The sequence below is a fragment of the Balearica regulorum genome, chromosome 2, assembly GCF_011004875.1.
Source record: "Balearica regulorum gibbericeps isolate bBalReg1 chromosome 2, bBalReg1.pri, whole genome shotgun sequence".
Lineage (NCBI taxonomy): Eukaryota > Metazoa > Chordata > Aves > Gruiformes > Gruidae > Balearica > Balearica regulorum.
This window is the reverse complement of record NC_046185.1, coordinates 54,165,850-54,180,193: the sequence shown is the minus strand read 5'-3', so window position 1 is coordinate 54,180,193 and position 14,344 is coordinate 54,165,850. Positions and strand designations below refer to the sequence as shown.

The following is a 14,344-nucleotide window of genomic DNA, read 5'->3' as shown; positions in this document are numbered from 1 at the left end:
TTACTGTTACACATTCTTGGTCTAAGTCGGATAAACTACCTTATTTCACAAGGTTTCCTCTGTTTTCCATAAATGCCTTTTATAAGATTAATGTAACACTCAGAAAGCTTATGAATTTCTTACCATGGTGATTTAATGACTTGTAAGTTCTGAAACATAAGGTATTTTAAGTATCCTTTTTTAAAGCTGAAATGTTAATGTTTCTTGTTTTCCATGAGTGCTTTGAAAGGAGGGAAGCATGAAGGATTTGGTGAAGTACTTAAGTGCAAAAAGCATTTGATCGGTTCAGTAGACTTAGTTTAAGCCATAGATCAGTGTTTGCCTGATTTTCTCAGAAAAAAAAATGCTGTACAGATGAAAACAGATGATAAATAATTCATATGTTAACTAAAAAAGACCACGCTGCTGTATTGTTTTTCTTTTCACTCTTCTCAAACATGCTTCATTGGATGTAGAGGTTGATGTTCTCTGTCAGGTATCTTCTACCATGACTGTTTTAAAGCAGTTTGAATCTTCAAAGCTCTCAGAGAGCATCTGTCAGGAACAGGTTCACATCATCATCCCTGCAGATCTTGGTGGTGTTTTTCCAGACGTTTTATTGGTAGCCAAAGTTTAAGGACAAGGCCAAAATAATTTCACTTCTGATTTCCCTCTCAGCCTGCCTAAATTTCCATTTGAGCAGCTATTCATAAGTCATCCGTGGGTATATGACTTCATCGCATCCCATGGGCCAATGGCCAGGATCGAACCCGTCTGTAAACCACCATCTCCACAGGTACGGTGCAGCTTGATCTCGTGGATGCAGCTGCTGGGGGTGGAATGGCGGAAGCAAATGCTGCTGCTGTCCCCTCCGGCTGCTCACTCCACATAAAAAGGCGAGGGAGCTCGTACGCATTAACTGAAATGAAATCTCGGGTTTGCACGTGGTCATATTCTTACCCATTTTATCTCTGTCTTCAGAAAAGATAAAGCCGAGCCCTAATTGCTTGACACCAGTAAAGATCATGGCTTTTAGGAGCAAAGTATTATAAGCCATCCTAGTAATGATCCACTTTGGGTAATGACTTTCAGTTCACGTGAAATCTTTTTACAAAGCTTCAGTTGTTTATAGACTTCTTGGCTTTGAGGCCAAATGAGTTGAATTGCTTAAGTTGTGTGCTGTTAACATACTGGTAATTTTATGTATAGAGAAGTTCAGCTATAGTGATATAGTACAAGGAGTGCAGTGGGTCTCATAGGAAGCCTGAATTTTGTCCGTGCACCCATAATTTGTGGTGATATCCTAGTGATAAACTGCATTTAGCAGACACCTTTGGCTGTCTCACCTGTTCTCTGTACACTAATTCAGCTTCCCTGGGATAGCAATTAAACTTCTGACTGGCATCAGCAGCTTCCAGCAGCAGACATTAAAACAAAACAAAAAAAATCTGCTGGAGAAATATTCACCTGTCATCCACTGACTATGCATGTGCAGATCTTCTAAATCCATTTGAGATGCAAGATGAGCCATATTTATTCTCACCCCTCTCTTAGGTTTCAGGAGATGCTTTACTGTACCCAGCTAGGAAGCTGGAGGCACCCTACTTGCAAACAAAAATGTCCAGATTTATTAAAAGATCTCCAGCACCGGCTTTCAGACCTCAGAGTACATGGGATATGAAATCTTAACACTGGGGTAGTATTGTGTGCCATAAAGATAGTTTAGATACTTTGTACAGATTTCTGCAGGATTTTAGTTACCAGTTATGCCTGTTTCCGAACCCAGTGTAGCTTTTGTCAGATAAGATATCTGGCTTGGGGAGGGGGAGGAGGGCAGAGGGGGTACGGAAAAAGCATGGCCTTGGCAGAACCATGAAGATGGTGTGGTACAGAGATTCCAGTAGTTCTCATCTGGGATAATGACATCCATAACTCACTCTGGTATCATTCCCTTGGGCAGTTTAGAACTTCTTATGAAAATCTTTATTTCAGTTTATTTTTAATAGTAAATCTCTGCATCCTCAGAAGCCATCTGCTACCTGAAAATAGTTTTTTTATTAAGAAAATGCATGCTCCATTTTGATACCAATTTTTTGCATGTAAAAATAACAATACAGGATCTGAAACTCCATTTCCAAGTATTCCGCCACCCAAACTCAACAAAGCAAGGATATAAATGCACGGTAAAGAGAATAACAGCTCTGTTTGAGTCTAACAAGCCAAACCGAGCACTGCACCTCTCGGGGGGGGGGTGCTCGGGGGCTGCGGTTGTGAGGCCCAGGCCTGCTTGTTTTGTGTGGCCGTTGTGTGAGGTGCAAGGGCACGGCTCTGAACACACCCATTTGACAGACAGTCAGTCAGAAGACTGAGGTCCATCTGTGCAGGGTGGAAGAACTCCTGCCTTGTACCTTAATACTTAGTTGTGCACAAGTTATGTCTTCTGCTGCTCCTTTCAAACTGTGGAATTAGTCCTTTTTCTCAAGAGTTAATTATTTTAATTAACTTTAAATTTGCACTTTCATTTATTCTTGCATCTGTTAACCAAGCTTATATGAGACTGCCAAATTAGAAAGATATTGCTTACATATCTCATCACTTGAACTGTTCAAAGTACTGCATGAATTTGATCTCTTCACAAATATTAATCTGCCTTGGGGTTCTCCTGAGCACCCATTCACCGAGCTAAAAATCTGTGTTTGCGTGCTGCTGTTTGTTCCCGAGGGCTCATCTCCCTAGCGAGCATGTTTAAACAACTGAAGTGCTCTTACAATGAAACATTCAAATTCAAGCCTTTATTATTATGCAATCTGGGATTATTTTTTTTATCATTAGACTTCCTTCTGAACTGGGTGGTTGACACTCCCTGTTCCAAATTCCTGTCCCATGAGCTAGTTGTTTGGAAATACGGGCTAGGAGGACAAACACCATGATTTTTTTTTTTTTTTTTTCAATCTGAAGAAAGTGCTTTTTCACTAGGTATTTGGGATTAAACTGTAACCCAAAGGCAGGCAACAGAAATAGGATAAAGATCGAAAGGAAAAGGAGAGCATTAGTTGGTAGAGTGATACAGCTGGAAACGGTGGGCCTGATTCAAGGTGCTTTGGGAGTCAGAGGATTCTTGCACATGACTTAACTAGTTTCTGGATTAAACCTTGCGTATGCCCTAGGAAAGGAATGTATGCTTGCTCCAGCAGCATGTGTGCTCTGGAAAATAATGTGAAAAGCTAGTCTATATTGTGACAAACTGAGAGTTCATATGCACATTTGCTATTCAGAAAAAGATATTTCTGCTTAACTCCATGTCTAAACAATTTTAATGAAAAATGAGACTACTTTGACTTGACTCTCCAGTCAGATCAGTTTCCCTACAGAACTTCGCTCCTTGATCCCTGTCCAAGAATGTATTTATCAGGGAATTTATTGAGCCCTTTAAATTCACTTCCTGATGAGAATTAAACCAGCTTTCATCTGCAAAACCCCTTGAAAGTTCCCTGTGTGTGAAGCGAGGATTTCTCCATCCTTTTCACGTGTCCCATCATCCTGTAATCTTCTCCCTCAGAGTCTTCCTGCAGGACAGTCCACCTCTGCTGCAGGAAAGCTGGATGGAAGAGCATCCCCTTTGCCCATGGGGACAGAAAGCACCATGATTGCTCTTCCTGCACCGACCGAGCGCTCAGGCTGTCTTGGCTCCACAAGGAGAGCATCACGGTTTTGTCATCTTTCTTGGGGAGTGCTTGCTTTGTTTTTCAAGCAGCTTAGCATTTAAAACACCCTAGCCACTTGAAAAGCCGGCAGGTCACAAGTTGCCAGGTTCTTGAAAGTGCCTGGAGAAAAACTGATGCACCAAATCCCTTTCGTTGCTGTGCTTCAGCCGTTTGGAGGGCTCAGCCAGCTACGACATTTAGACCACAGCTGCCTCCGACGGTGGCCTGAGCATTGTTTTGTTGTCGTTTCTGCAGAGGAGCGGCAGGAGCTTACATCATTTCCAGTAATGAAGTGCCTGGGGTTCTTTTATGACTTGCACACTCCGTTTCTCTGGAGCTGTACAGTATGTGCTGCGTGACTCCTGGAAACTGAAGATTTGTTTTGACTTGCTAGAAGAACGTTTGCTGTTTCTCTTTACAATTTCACCGTATGACTTGTCAATTCTCTCCCCCTCTTAAGAATAACTTCAGATTTAATTAGCTGAGTGCAAACATCTTTCAGTGCGGTGTGGATTAGACTCCTCATTGAGTACATTTACCAACAGAATGAAAGACATCTTAATCAGGCGTTTCTGTATTCGTACTGCTGTGTCCAGAGTGCCCAGTAGCTGTGGATAGACAGTTGCTATTGACTGTCTTTCTAGTGGGGGATGGCCAGTGATGTGGGCACCAGTCTCGTTAAGGCTTGCTTTTTATTTTTGAAGCTCTGTCTCCTACCTAAGAGTGCTTTTCAAGTGTGTTTCATTATCATTCCCCTATCTGCTGCGTAGGAGAAATGATACTTACATGTCTTGCTGGGATGTCCCAAAGTTGCTGGCATCTCCCCAGGAGTTCCACAATGACCCGGCCTAGCATATTTCAAACGGTGCCATTTATACTTTGCTGAATTGCAAAGTATCAACCTCTACTAGACAAGTTTGGCACCAGCTTCCCAAAACGTTACCTGGATATACGCGTGTATATGTGCTTTGAATTCTTCAGTGGTGAATTTTAGCTTGCATTTCTGCACTCAGAGAACATTCTCCAGACCAGGAACCACCTGGGTCGTTTCTGGGATACCATCACCCAAGCAGCAGCCTGCACAATTCTCCCTAAGTCCCAGAGTAAATGTTTGTGCTGCAGCACCAGCAGCTGATTTACCTGAACATGCTGCTCCTTTCAAGGCTTTTGGGCAGCATCAAAACCAGCAATGAACAGCAAAAAATTCACAATCCCCTTTGTAAAACTGTCATCCTTTCTGTTAGTTCCAGATATTTGTCTTTTCATAAGCACTTCAAAAAGCACCTTTAACCCCTATCAACTATTCACTTCCCCAGAGTTAAAATCTGACACGTTCATTTTTAGCCATCTCTACTCTCAAAGATGCTGTGGTTTCTGTTTGATTCTTCAGAAATGAATCATAATTTCAAAACCTTCACTACCTTAGTGAAACGCTTTTTCCATTAGCATTCAACGTGTTTAACATGGGTTCAGACATGTTATCAGAAACTTATACTAGAGTCCTTAAAAAAATATCCCGTGTGATTTCATGCCCTGGAAACACCTTTGATGCTATAACTATTCCTTCAGCTATTGGGAGATATGAGGCATATGGATCTGAGCTAGTCAAATTAATACCATAATGGCTTCTGGCTCGACAAACACGTACAGTGCAAACAGAGAGCAGAACAGCTGTAGTAGAGTTACCTTTTATGTGGGTGGCATAGATGTCTGCCAATTAAAATGATCTGATGAATCATTTCTTGCCATATGATTACTGTTAATAAGAATTTATGTTAACATGTTTGTGTCTGAACTTTGCACAGGTTCATGCCTGCATTTATTTTCTTAAAAAATAGAGCATATCGTGATTGTTTTTTGTTCTTAATGGACTTTCTTTCCTCATTTGAAAGCTTTCCAGGACTTCAGTAATGCAGAGCTGCCAACTATCCCTTAAAGGAAGATGGGTTTATCTCCATGTAATGCTTTCTGCATGTAATTCTGTATACACAGGCCAATAGTTTTTAACCTGGGAACCTCAAGCTAAGCTTCTAAATCCATATAACAGCACTTAGAAAGAGAGCATGGCCTTCAAAATATGAAAAGAGAAGTCCTCATAAACTTTTATTAAAGCCTCTGTTGTTGCAAACATTTATACTTATACTTCCATTTAAGTAGTCCCACTGACTCACAGGTTTTAGCCATTGATTTCATTATGCTAACTCCCCATGTGTAAAAATCAAGCATTTTTTTTTCAGAACTGATGTTATATTTATGATGAGAAATTCAGGTGTGGCAAAATGTTGTTTTAAATATGTCCTCAGCAGCTTACAAAACATTTCAAAGTATTTGGGAAATCTGTGCAACAAGTGAGACCTTTTATAGCAAGAAATACACAAGTCCAAGCATGGTGAGTGTTAACAGACTTTGACCTAGGATGGTTTGGGGATCTCCCTCTGATCAGAAAAATGTAGTTTAAAATTATACATAAGCTTGGTAAATACAGTAGGACAGGGTAGAGAGACACAAAACAATTGCAATAAAACTTCATGAAGTACAGCTTAGCTAGGATAAGTGGTTGGGGACTCATCATCCTTGTGAATCTTGTTTGGAAGCCATGAGCAGAACAAAAGTTTTGGTGGAAGGACTTGTTCCCATGGGAGTTAGAACAGTCAGTAGAAAATATACTGGAGAAAACAATCCTAAAAAGACTACGGAGAAACTTGGCAAATAGATAATTTCTTTCCCTCTACTGGCAATTCTGCCACTCACAGGATAAGCAAGGTTTTTCCATGGCACTTACACTGGAGCTTTTGGGGGCTCTTTGGCTAACAGCATCATCCTTACATCTGCTCTGTCCATGCTCACTGATGCTTTGAGATCATATTTGCATCCATTTTCCCTGCAGCATCAATAAAGCAAGAACTGATATGTTTTTTCCAGTGTCATCCTGCATTACCACCTATAAGAAGACACCACCTCCAGTCCCACCAAGAACTACCACCAAACCATTTATTTCCATCACAGCCCAGAGCAGCACAGAGTCTGCCCAAGATGCATATATGGATGGGCATGGACAGAGGGGAGACATCATCAGCCAGTCTGGACTTAGCAACTCCACAGAGAGCTTGGACAGTATGAAGGCGCTAACAGCTGCTATTGAAGCTGCCAATGCGCAGATTCATGGCCCTGCAAGTCAACATGTAGGGAACAATACTGCCACCGTCACCACCACCACAACCATTGCCACCGTTGCAGTAGAAGACAGAAAGAAGGACCACTTCAAGAAAAACAGATGCTTATCTATTGGAATACAGGTACAGTACAGGACCTGGATTATTTGCCTGCCATTGTTTTGGATTTCTACATCTGTTTTACTGCTCGTTATGCAATGTTTTGTGTATTTCTCTTCTTTTCCTGACAGGTATCTATGTAGAAATTGTAGCAGCATAATCATTCTGCATGGTACTAATGATGTTTTCCTAATTTATCGTAAAAACATCAGATGCGAGGATTTAAGTCTCCTTACTGCTTGTTATTCAGCTCTGTTAAATTACATACATGAGCACTAATCTATGAATCATAACACAGCGGGGGTCAGAAAGGCATGAATTAAATCATTGAAAGGGAATGTGTAAAACAATGATTTACATTACACTATCACCCAAAAATATTTTCGTCCGGCCTCACTGAATTAATTGTCACTGCTTATTCATGCATTTCATAATGACTGGTAGCTGCTTGAATGAGGCAGCATTGTTCCTACCTCAGCCTCAAGAGCAGAGGGTAAGTTCCTTCTGATTTGCCCTTGTTAAAGAATATTACATTTTGTTACCTCTAGTGAAATGAAACAAGAAAACTAACCCTGCCAAAGTTCACGCCTATTTACAGAAATGAGAGGAGCAAATCAACTAGACCAATTTAATCTGCTTTCTTAATTAATCTTTCCCATACCCCCCCCCCAAAAAAAAAAAGAATATGCATAAGACTCCAGCTATCTGCTTTGCAGGATTAGCTTTTGCAACAAAGTACTTGAACTTACAATCAACTGAGAATTAACACAGGTTTTGATGGGAGATGAAACCCAAGCAAATAAAACAGCAATTCACAGCTTATCAGCCTTCACAAGACGAAATGATTTTTTTTCTTGCAGATGGAGGTTGTAAGCACAGCACTATGTGCCTGGACAGGCTTATCTGATTAGCAAAGCCTAAGAATTTACAGTGAAATCTCTGCATCAGCCTGACGAGATGAGAGGCGCTGTGTAGAAGTATGCCATCCCAGGGGCAGCTCCTGGAGAAGCTGTGACTTTTCTCTTACTTCTTCTTGGAAGGCCAATAATTACCATTGCCTGTGGGTTCAGTTCATTGCCTTTGTTGTAGACTTTTTCTGCTTCACAGCTGTTTGGTTTGGGTATATTCTGAAGGAAGGGCTAATGCTCAGTATTAAACACAGGAGTGAGATCCAGGTGGGACAGGGGTAGAGGAAAGCTTTTCTATTACTTACTCCCATACCCAGCCAAGCCGAAGGTGCCATTTTATTGTTGTAATCTCTCGTTTCACTGAGGGCTCAAAGCAACAAGGACTCCTTAGCAGGCAAACACCCTGCAAAATAATGGGTAGAAAGGAATAATTTCCACATTTGCAGAAGCCAAAATGAACACTGGTAATGTGAATCGTGACTCTTGAGAAACCATCTCCCTGCTGTCTCTTCTTAAGGTGGTGTTGCTGCAAGTAATAAATGCTGCTTTTGAGAGATACAGGGGCCTCAGTTTCCTGAGATCTGAGGAAAACAGAGCCCCAAATGCTGTTCAAGCCTTTGAAAATCTCTCTCTAAAACTTCAAAATTTACAGATGACCAAGATAAACATATGTGAAAGCTGCCTGGGGATGGTACGTGAGGGGCTGCCAGGGTAGTTTTTCTGTACAAACCAATGGAGTGATACAGCCTTACAGGATTCCTGCCCGTGCACCGTGCCACGCTCCCAGTTGTGCCCATCAGTGAGATTTTGAGAGTCAGACAGGCATCACAAATAAAACTGCTTTGCCAGTCTGCTGTCTGGTCCCTTGTGCAGCATCATTGCCCAAGCAGTTGTGCTGGTACAGCTGAAGGAGTAGTGTGGGAGTGGAAATACCGTAAGATCACTGTTGCTGCTAGAAATTACTTCTCTTAGAAACAACTGCCCTAAAATAGGTAGGTAGGCTGTCAGCCCTCTGACTGGCAGTATGAAGTCAGTCTCTCTCCACTGACTGTAAAGGGAGCCTAGTTTAGGCTTAGACAACTCAGACCAGGTATACACCTTACTTATAGTCTGGCCCATCTCTGTAGAGCAGGGCAAGCTGCTTTAGCCAGAGGCATAATCTTGGTTTGCTTCCTCCTCTAATAAATAAACCTAATGTGCGCTTGTGATGAACCTCCATGTGTGTTCTCCGCACCCCTTAGTCATTCTTAGGACACCACAAGCCTTTGCTGTAAATCTCTTTAGCAAACAAGTGAAGTAAAGCAAGGCAAAGAAAAACCCTTCCATCAAAAGGTTGCTTCTGTGTCAGTTATGGGATTTAAGGCATAGTTATTTCCCCCAAAGCCTCAGTATCAGGTAAGTACCCTGCTTCACCAAACAGCTCTGTAACTCCCATCCCTCCTCGAGTACTTTTCCTGCACAGGCTGTTAAATTGGCTCTCAACAACAAGCTTATTTACGGGTGGAACAGATGCTAACTACAGCTGGAGGTTTTGTACACTTGGGGCCACGGTGGATCCACAGGTCACTTCATAACACTGCTGTGGTCCAAAAATTCTGTGTGCTGGAAATTTTTTTCTTGTATGACTAGCGATGTCATATACAGCATTGGGAATTAACAGCTACACTGATTGGACCCAGAAGTTTGTGATTTTGCTCAAAGACACATCTGTGGTTAAATTCTAATGTTATACCATTGGTATAAATCTCCTCACAGCGATGGAGAGGTGGTATAAAGTTCCTGCCTGCGCTCCTGGGAACCGCCTGTTTGCATGACGAAGCAGTAAACAAAATGCATCCAAGAGCTGCATGTGCTTTCTTTACATCTTATCTGTACAGTGCTCTGATTCAGGGCACTAACATTTAAAGAAAATAAACACATAATTTTGACATGAGTTCACATATGTATGCACACACAGACTAACAGGTAAAACGAAACAAGCAGTGGAGCACAGTAAGTGGAGTTACAGCTGCTCAGAGATTTGCTCTGGTAAATCTGAGCATCCAGCCTCCATAAAATACTGGATAAAATCCACCTGCATTTTGCAGGCTGAATGTTGTCTTGCCAGAAATGCTTTATAGATTAACAAGAATGATGAATATTCACTAATAACATCAGAAATGGGCACAGCAGAGATAAACTGACTAAATGAAGGTACTTCTGGTACAAGCTATATATGCAGACACTTAGTAGTTATCATGCATAGAAATTGTAAGTAGCTGAGTGAGTGATATCTCTGCTAAAATGCATTCTAATTAGCTGGTTATTTTTTTTAAGGTTGATGGTGCTGAAGAATCCACCAAATCAGGTGAAAATAAAGCAACCAGTAAGTTCCAGTCCATAGGAGTTCAAGTAGAGGAGGAGAAGTGGTGAGTAAAAGTTAATACTGTTTTTCTAAAGTAAATAATTATGCAACAACTAATTTTTAAGAGCCCTAGTTCCTGCACGCATGAGCATATAAACCTGCTTCCTGGATGAATTGTTAGATCACCCAGCTGAAAAGCCGAGTCTCATAAATGCTGTAGCTCTTATTCCTCAGAGGGGATTTTTCAGGACCAGTGGGAGAACTGGAAGAAAAGTGCCACAGATTTTGAAGGTCAATATACTTTTAATAAGCTCTTTTTCCCCAGAAAATCTACCTAAACAGCAGACGGTGACCCAGCTGGAATATTAGTCTCGGGATGGCTGCAGCAGCGTAGAGCTTGATGGGGAAGTTTACCTTGTTTTTCAGCAGAATAATTTCAGGCATGTGGAGCAGTGCAGTGGCAGAGCCAAACTGATTGCTTTTGCTCAGGTATCTCACCCAGACATCTCTGCAGTACTACTGTTCCCTTGCAAAAAATTGTTGAGATTAAAAAGCAAGCCTGTAAAACCCGGTTATCTCTCAAATCTGCAGTGTAGCCTGAATTAGTAAACAAATATGCTCAAAACAATTGAAAAAAAATAATCTAGACTAGCTGTCTTCAAGGGTTATGTTTCTTTTGGATGACAAACTGCACTTACTCTGCAGAGCAGCATAACTCTGCATGGCATTTTCCACCCTTACAGAGTTTCTGAGTGCATGAACGCATCTGCAAACCCTAATTCCTGCCCAAAGTGGGACTCAGTGGCTGAAGAAAAGCCGGACTCTCCCCCAGAAGCGTGCAGGCCTGCCCAGTGCTGCTGCGGCTGCAAGCACCCACCCAAGTCTTTGTTCATTTTTCGCAAGCCATTTGGGTGCAGTGTAACTTTTGGATCCTGGAGCCATGTTGCTGATAACTCACTGTACCATATCATAGAAGCCTCAGGGCAGCATGGCTTGTTGGTGAGGGAAGAGTCGCCCTTGCAATCTCTCCAGAAAAAACCTGGGTGTAGCGAATCTGAGCTGACAAAATCAGGGCCCTCTGCCCTCCTCTGGCCCACCAACTGCAGTAGCGAGTAGAGGAGATGTCCATTTTCACACTGTTTTTTAACTATCCCTGCTAAAAGTACTCAAAAATAACGTTATCTCCATCATTTTCAATTCAATAAAATCTCCCCATAAAGTAGCAGAGTATTTTCCTGTGGTTTTAAAAGGCTAAAGTGATTTCAGCAAAAAGAAATGTGATTTTGCAATAACCCTGCTAGGCTGTTACCAAGTTCCTCATTAACCTGCTAAAACATCTCTTGCTGGCAGACGTTTCTTTATGTGTTAGACCTTAGCCCCATTTACCCACAACTCTTCCAGCACTAGATAAATGAGCACATTAGAATAGATGCTGAAGGATCATTTCCCTTCAGCCTGAGTACAAAGGAAACAACTACCCCAAAAGCCCAACCCTCCTCCTTCCCTAAAAAAAAAAAACCAAAAAAAAAAAAAACCAAAAAAAACCAACCACCACACCAAACCTCTTCAAAAAACAAAGAAAGAAATGGCTGTTTGTAAATACCTTACTTCCAAAGTCCTCTTTCTATTGCAGTTTTTATTACTCCAGAGAAAATGGTAAGATTTGCCTGTGAGGGTCTGCCCTGGGAAAGCAATATTTCTGCATTACCTACTGACAGCTGTATTTGGGGGTTTCCTTGCTGATAAAGTTGAGGTTGCTGCTGTTTGGAGCAGACCGGCAAGCAGCAATCTATCATGGACTTTCAGAAGTGAACTGGCTGATAAAGGACAGCCCTTAATCCTTAGAAAATGAGTGCACGCAAGACACAAAGGCCTTATCATCACAGTTTGGCACTCATATTCCTTCTTTTTTTTTTTTTAACACAGCAGAGCACAATGTATTGATTATCTGTTACAGGAACAGAATTGTAAATACAGTGCATTCTTGCCTGCCCCTGCACCATAACATCTGCAGAGCCTCAGAAAAGCCCTTTTGAGTTGAATCTTTGACAAATGAATGTTTTTTAAAATCTCCCAGGCTTCAGAAATATTAAATAAATATAAAATAAGAAGAGAAGAATGACACAGCAAAGAGGATAAATACAGTAAATTGATCGTGTTTCCTTGCCAGTCTAAGCTATTAAGTGCACTGTTATCAAACAAAAAAGCTCTTTGCTTAAAAAGCCTACCATACAAAATTTGCTTCACTCCTCTTCTTTGCTTCCTGCTCTTTCCTCCCCCTTTCCCTCACCCCATATGACTGTCTTTCTCACACCAAGGAGTCTTACCTCCTCATGTCCTTTCAAATATTCACGCTTCTGTGCTTGGACCAAGTAAGCAAAAGATTTTGCCTCCGTCTCTTGATCTAAGTAGCTTGAAAACAATATCTTCAGAGGACAGATCTATCTCTTCCATCTTCCACCTCATCTCAGACCTTTCATTGGCCCTTCACTCTCTGTAACCTGGGCTTGCTGCCAAGACAAATGACTCTAGTCCTCCTCCTCCTCCTCCTCCTCCTCTTGTACTACTCAAAGGATAAATGTGCCTACCACTACCTGACCATATTACAACTGGATCCATCACTGCTATTTGTCTTATCGTTAGCTCTCTGTGCTGCCTGGTCTCAATAATCTTTTTCGTACCCATTCCCTAAGCGCAGCTCTACGATTTCTAGCATTTGTAGAGTACCTCTATCCAGTCTTTCTCATAGAAAAAAACTGGTATGTGTTTCTTTCAACGGTAACCTCATGATCTTCCTGCTGCTACTCTCTTATCTCTCACCTGATCTCCCTCATGATGTTAAAAAAAACCCAGCAAAATTGTTCCTCCCCTTTCCTCACGTGACCCACCCTTTCCAGGGCAATTTTGAAACGTGTATCTAATGAAGCTGATCAGTACAATCTTGGGTGACTTCCATTTCTGTTTGTCATTTCTCTCTATCTGTGACTTCTTCTTGACCTCAAGGGACCACCTTCCATTCCTCACTTACAAAGGTAATTGAGTTGTTGGAAGTCAACCAGTTCTACTGAACCAGAAAAGAAGGAGTCATCTATTGTGCCAGGCCAATTAGCACACATTCTTATTGAACTAGGGGCTCTCAGTCCCATAGCTCTGTAATCACTTTTAGTCTCTCCTGCATTTTACCTTGTCTGCCCCAAGATCTCCTTTCGTTACGTCCACGTCCTCACCCCCAAAATCGTCTTGCTCATTGCTCCTAGTCATACCATCAGCTGGCAATTGTATTTGGTTTGCTATCACAAGAATTTATGAATGCTGAAACGATGGTAGTTTTTGAAGCAAGAGCACTGCTATAGGAGACTAAGACCATAGACACGGTCCTTTTCCATTTTCTCTGGCTTGTGTGGGGCGAGGGAAGGTGCCCCTACCTTTTGCTGTGGTATAAGGTGTGGTTTACCACACCATACCTCTTGGTGTGGGATAAAGTGTGGTTTACCACACCGTACGTCTTGGTGTGGGATAAAGTGAAATGATTTGAAATGGTGGTGGGGTAACATAAAAAAAAAATAAAGTCTTCTGTCTGTTCAAAGAAAAAAACCACATCTTTGACTTCTGTTACTATATAAAGCCATATTTTTCTCTTTTTTTTCATTTAGGTTTTGGGGTTTGGTCCTACTGTCCTGACAAAAATTACTCAGGTTTTAGCATCTTCCCTGCACAGCAGGACAATCCTACGCTCTAACTCAAACTTCTTAACTCTCCAGTCTTTAGAACAGGACCTTCAAATCTGTATCTTGGCTAAGCTGAGCTGGGACTGATATTTTCTCAGCTTTTGTCTGCAGCATTTTCTGGCTATCTGTGTTCTCCACAGTAGAAACCCTTCCACTGAGAAATTCTGAAGGTGCTTAGAGCCCCATCCCTGGGAACATTCAATGTCTGACTGGATGGGGCTCTAAGCAATCTGATCTAGTTGAAGGTGTCCGTGCTCATTGCAGGGGGCCTGAACTAGAAGACCTTTAAAGGTCCTTTCCAACCCAAACTGTTCTATGATTCTATGATTCTAACCTGGCTGTGACTGAGCTGGTATTCAGAAGAGAAAGGCAGTTTCAAAAGCAAGGCTTAATAATATTCCCTGTTTAA

General features: G+C 41.7%; 1 protein-coding gene and 1 long non-coding RNA gene across 7 annotated transcripts in view; one reads left to right on the top strand and one right to left on the bottom strand.

Annotated features, from left to right (window-relative positions):
- The window catches only part of DLGAP1 (DLG associated protein 1), a 419,833-nt gene that overhangs the window by 384,226 nt on the left and 21,263 nt on the right, over positions 1–14,344 (top strand). For all 6 annotated transcript variants that reach the window (XM_075744335.1, XM_075744334.1, XM_075744332.1 and 3 more), the window contains 2 exons: positions 6,606–6,979; positions 10,180–10,271. In XM_075744335.1, coding sequence (XP_075600450.1) covers positions 6,606–6,979; positions 10,180–10,271 — 466 coding nt within the window. The remainder of the gene's footprint in view (positions 1–6,605; positions 6,980–10,179; positions 10,272–14,344) is intronic.
- On the bottom strand, positions 6,973–12,710 carry LOC142600396 (uncharacterized). The gene is made up of 3 exons (XR_012833859.1): positions 12,535–12,710; positions 8,169–8,266; positions 6,973–8,082 (listed from the first exon to the last, which is right to left on the bottom strand). It is a non-coding gene; the product is annotated as an uncharacterized LOC142600396 (long non-coding RNA).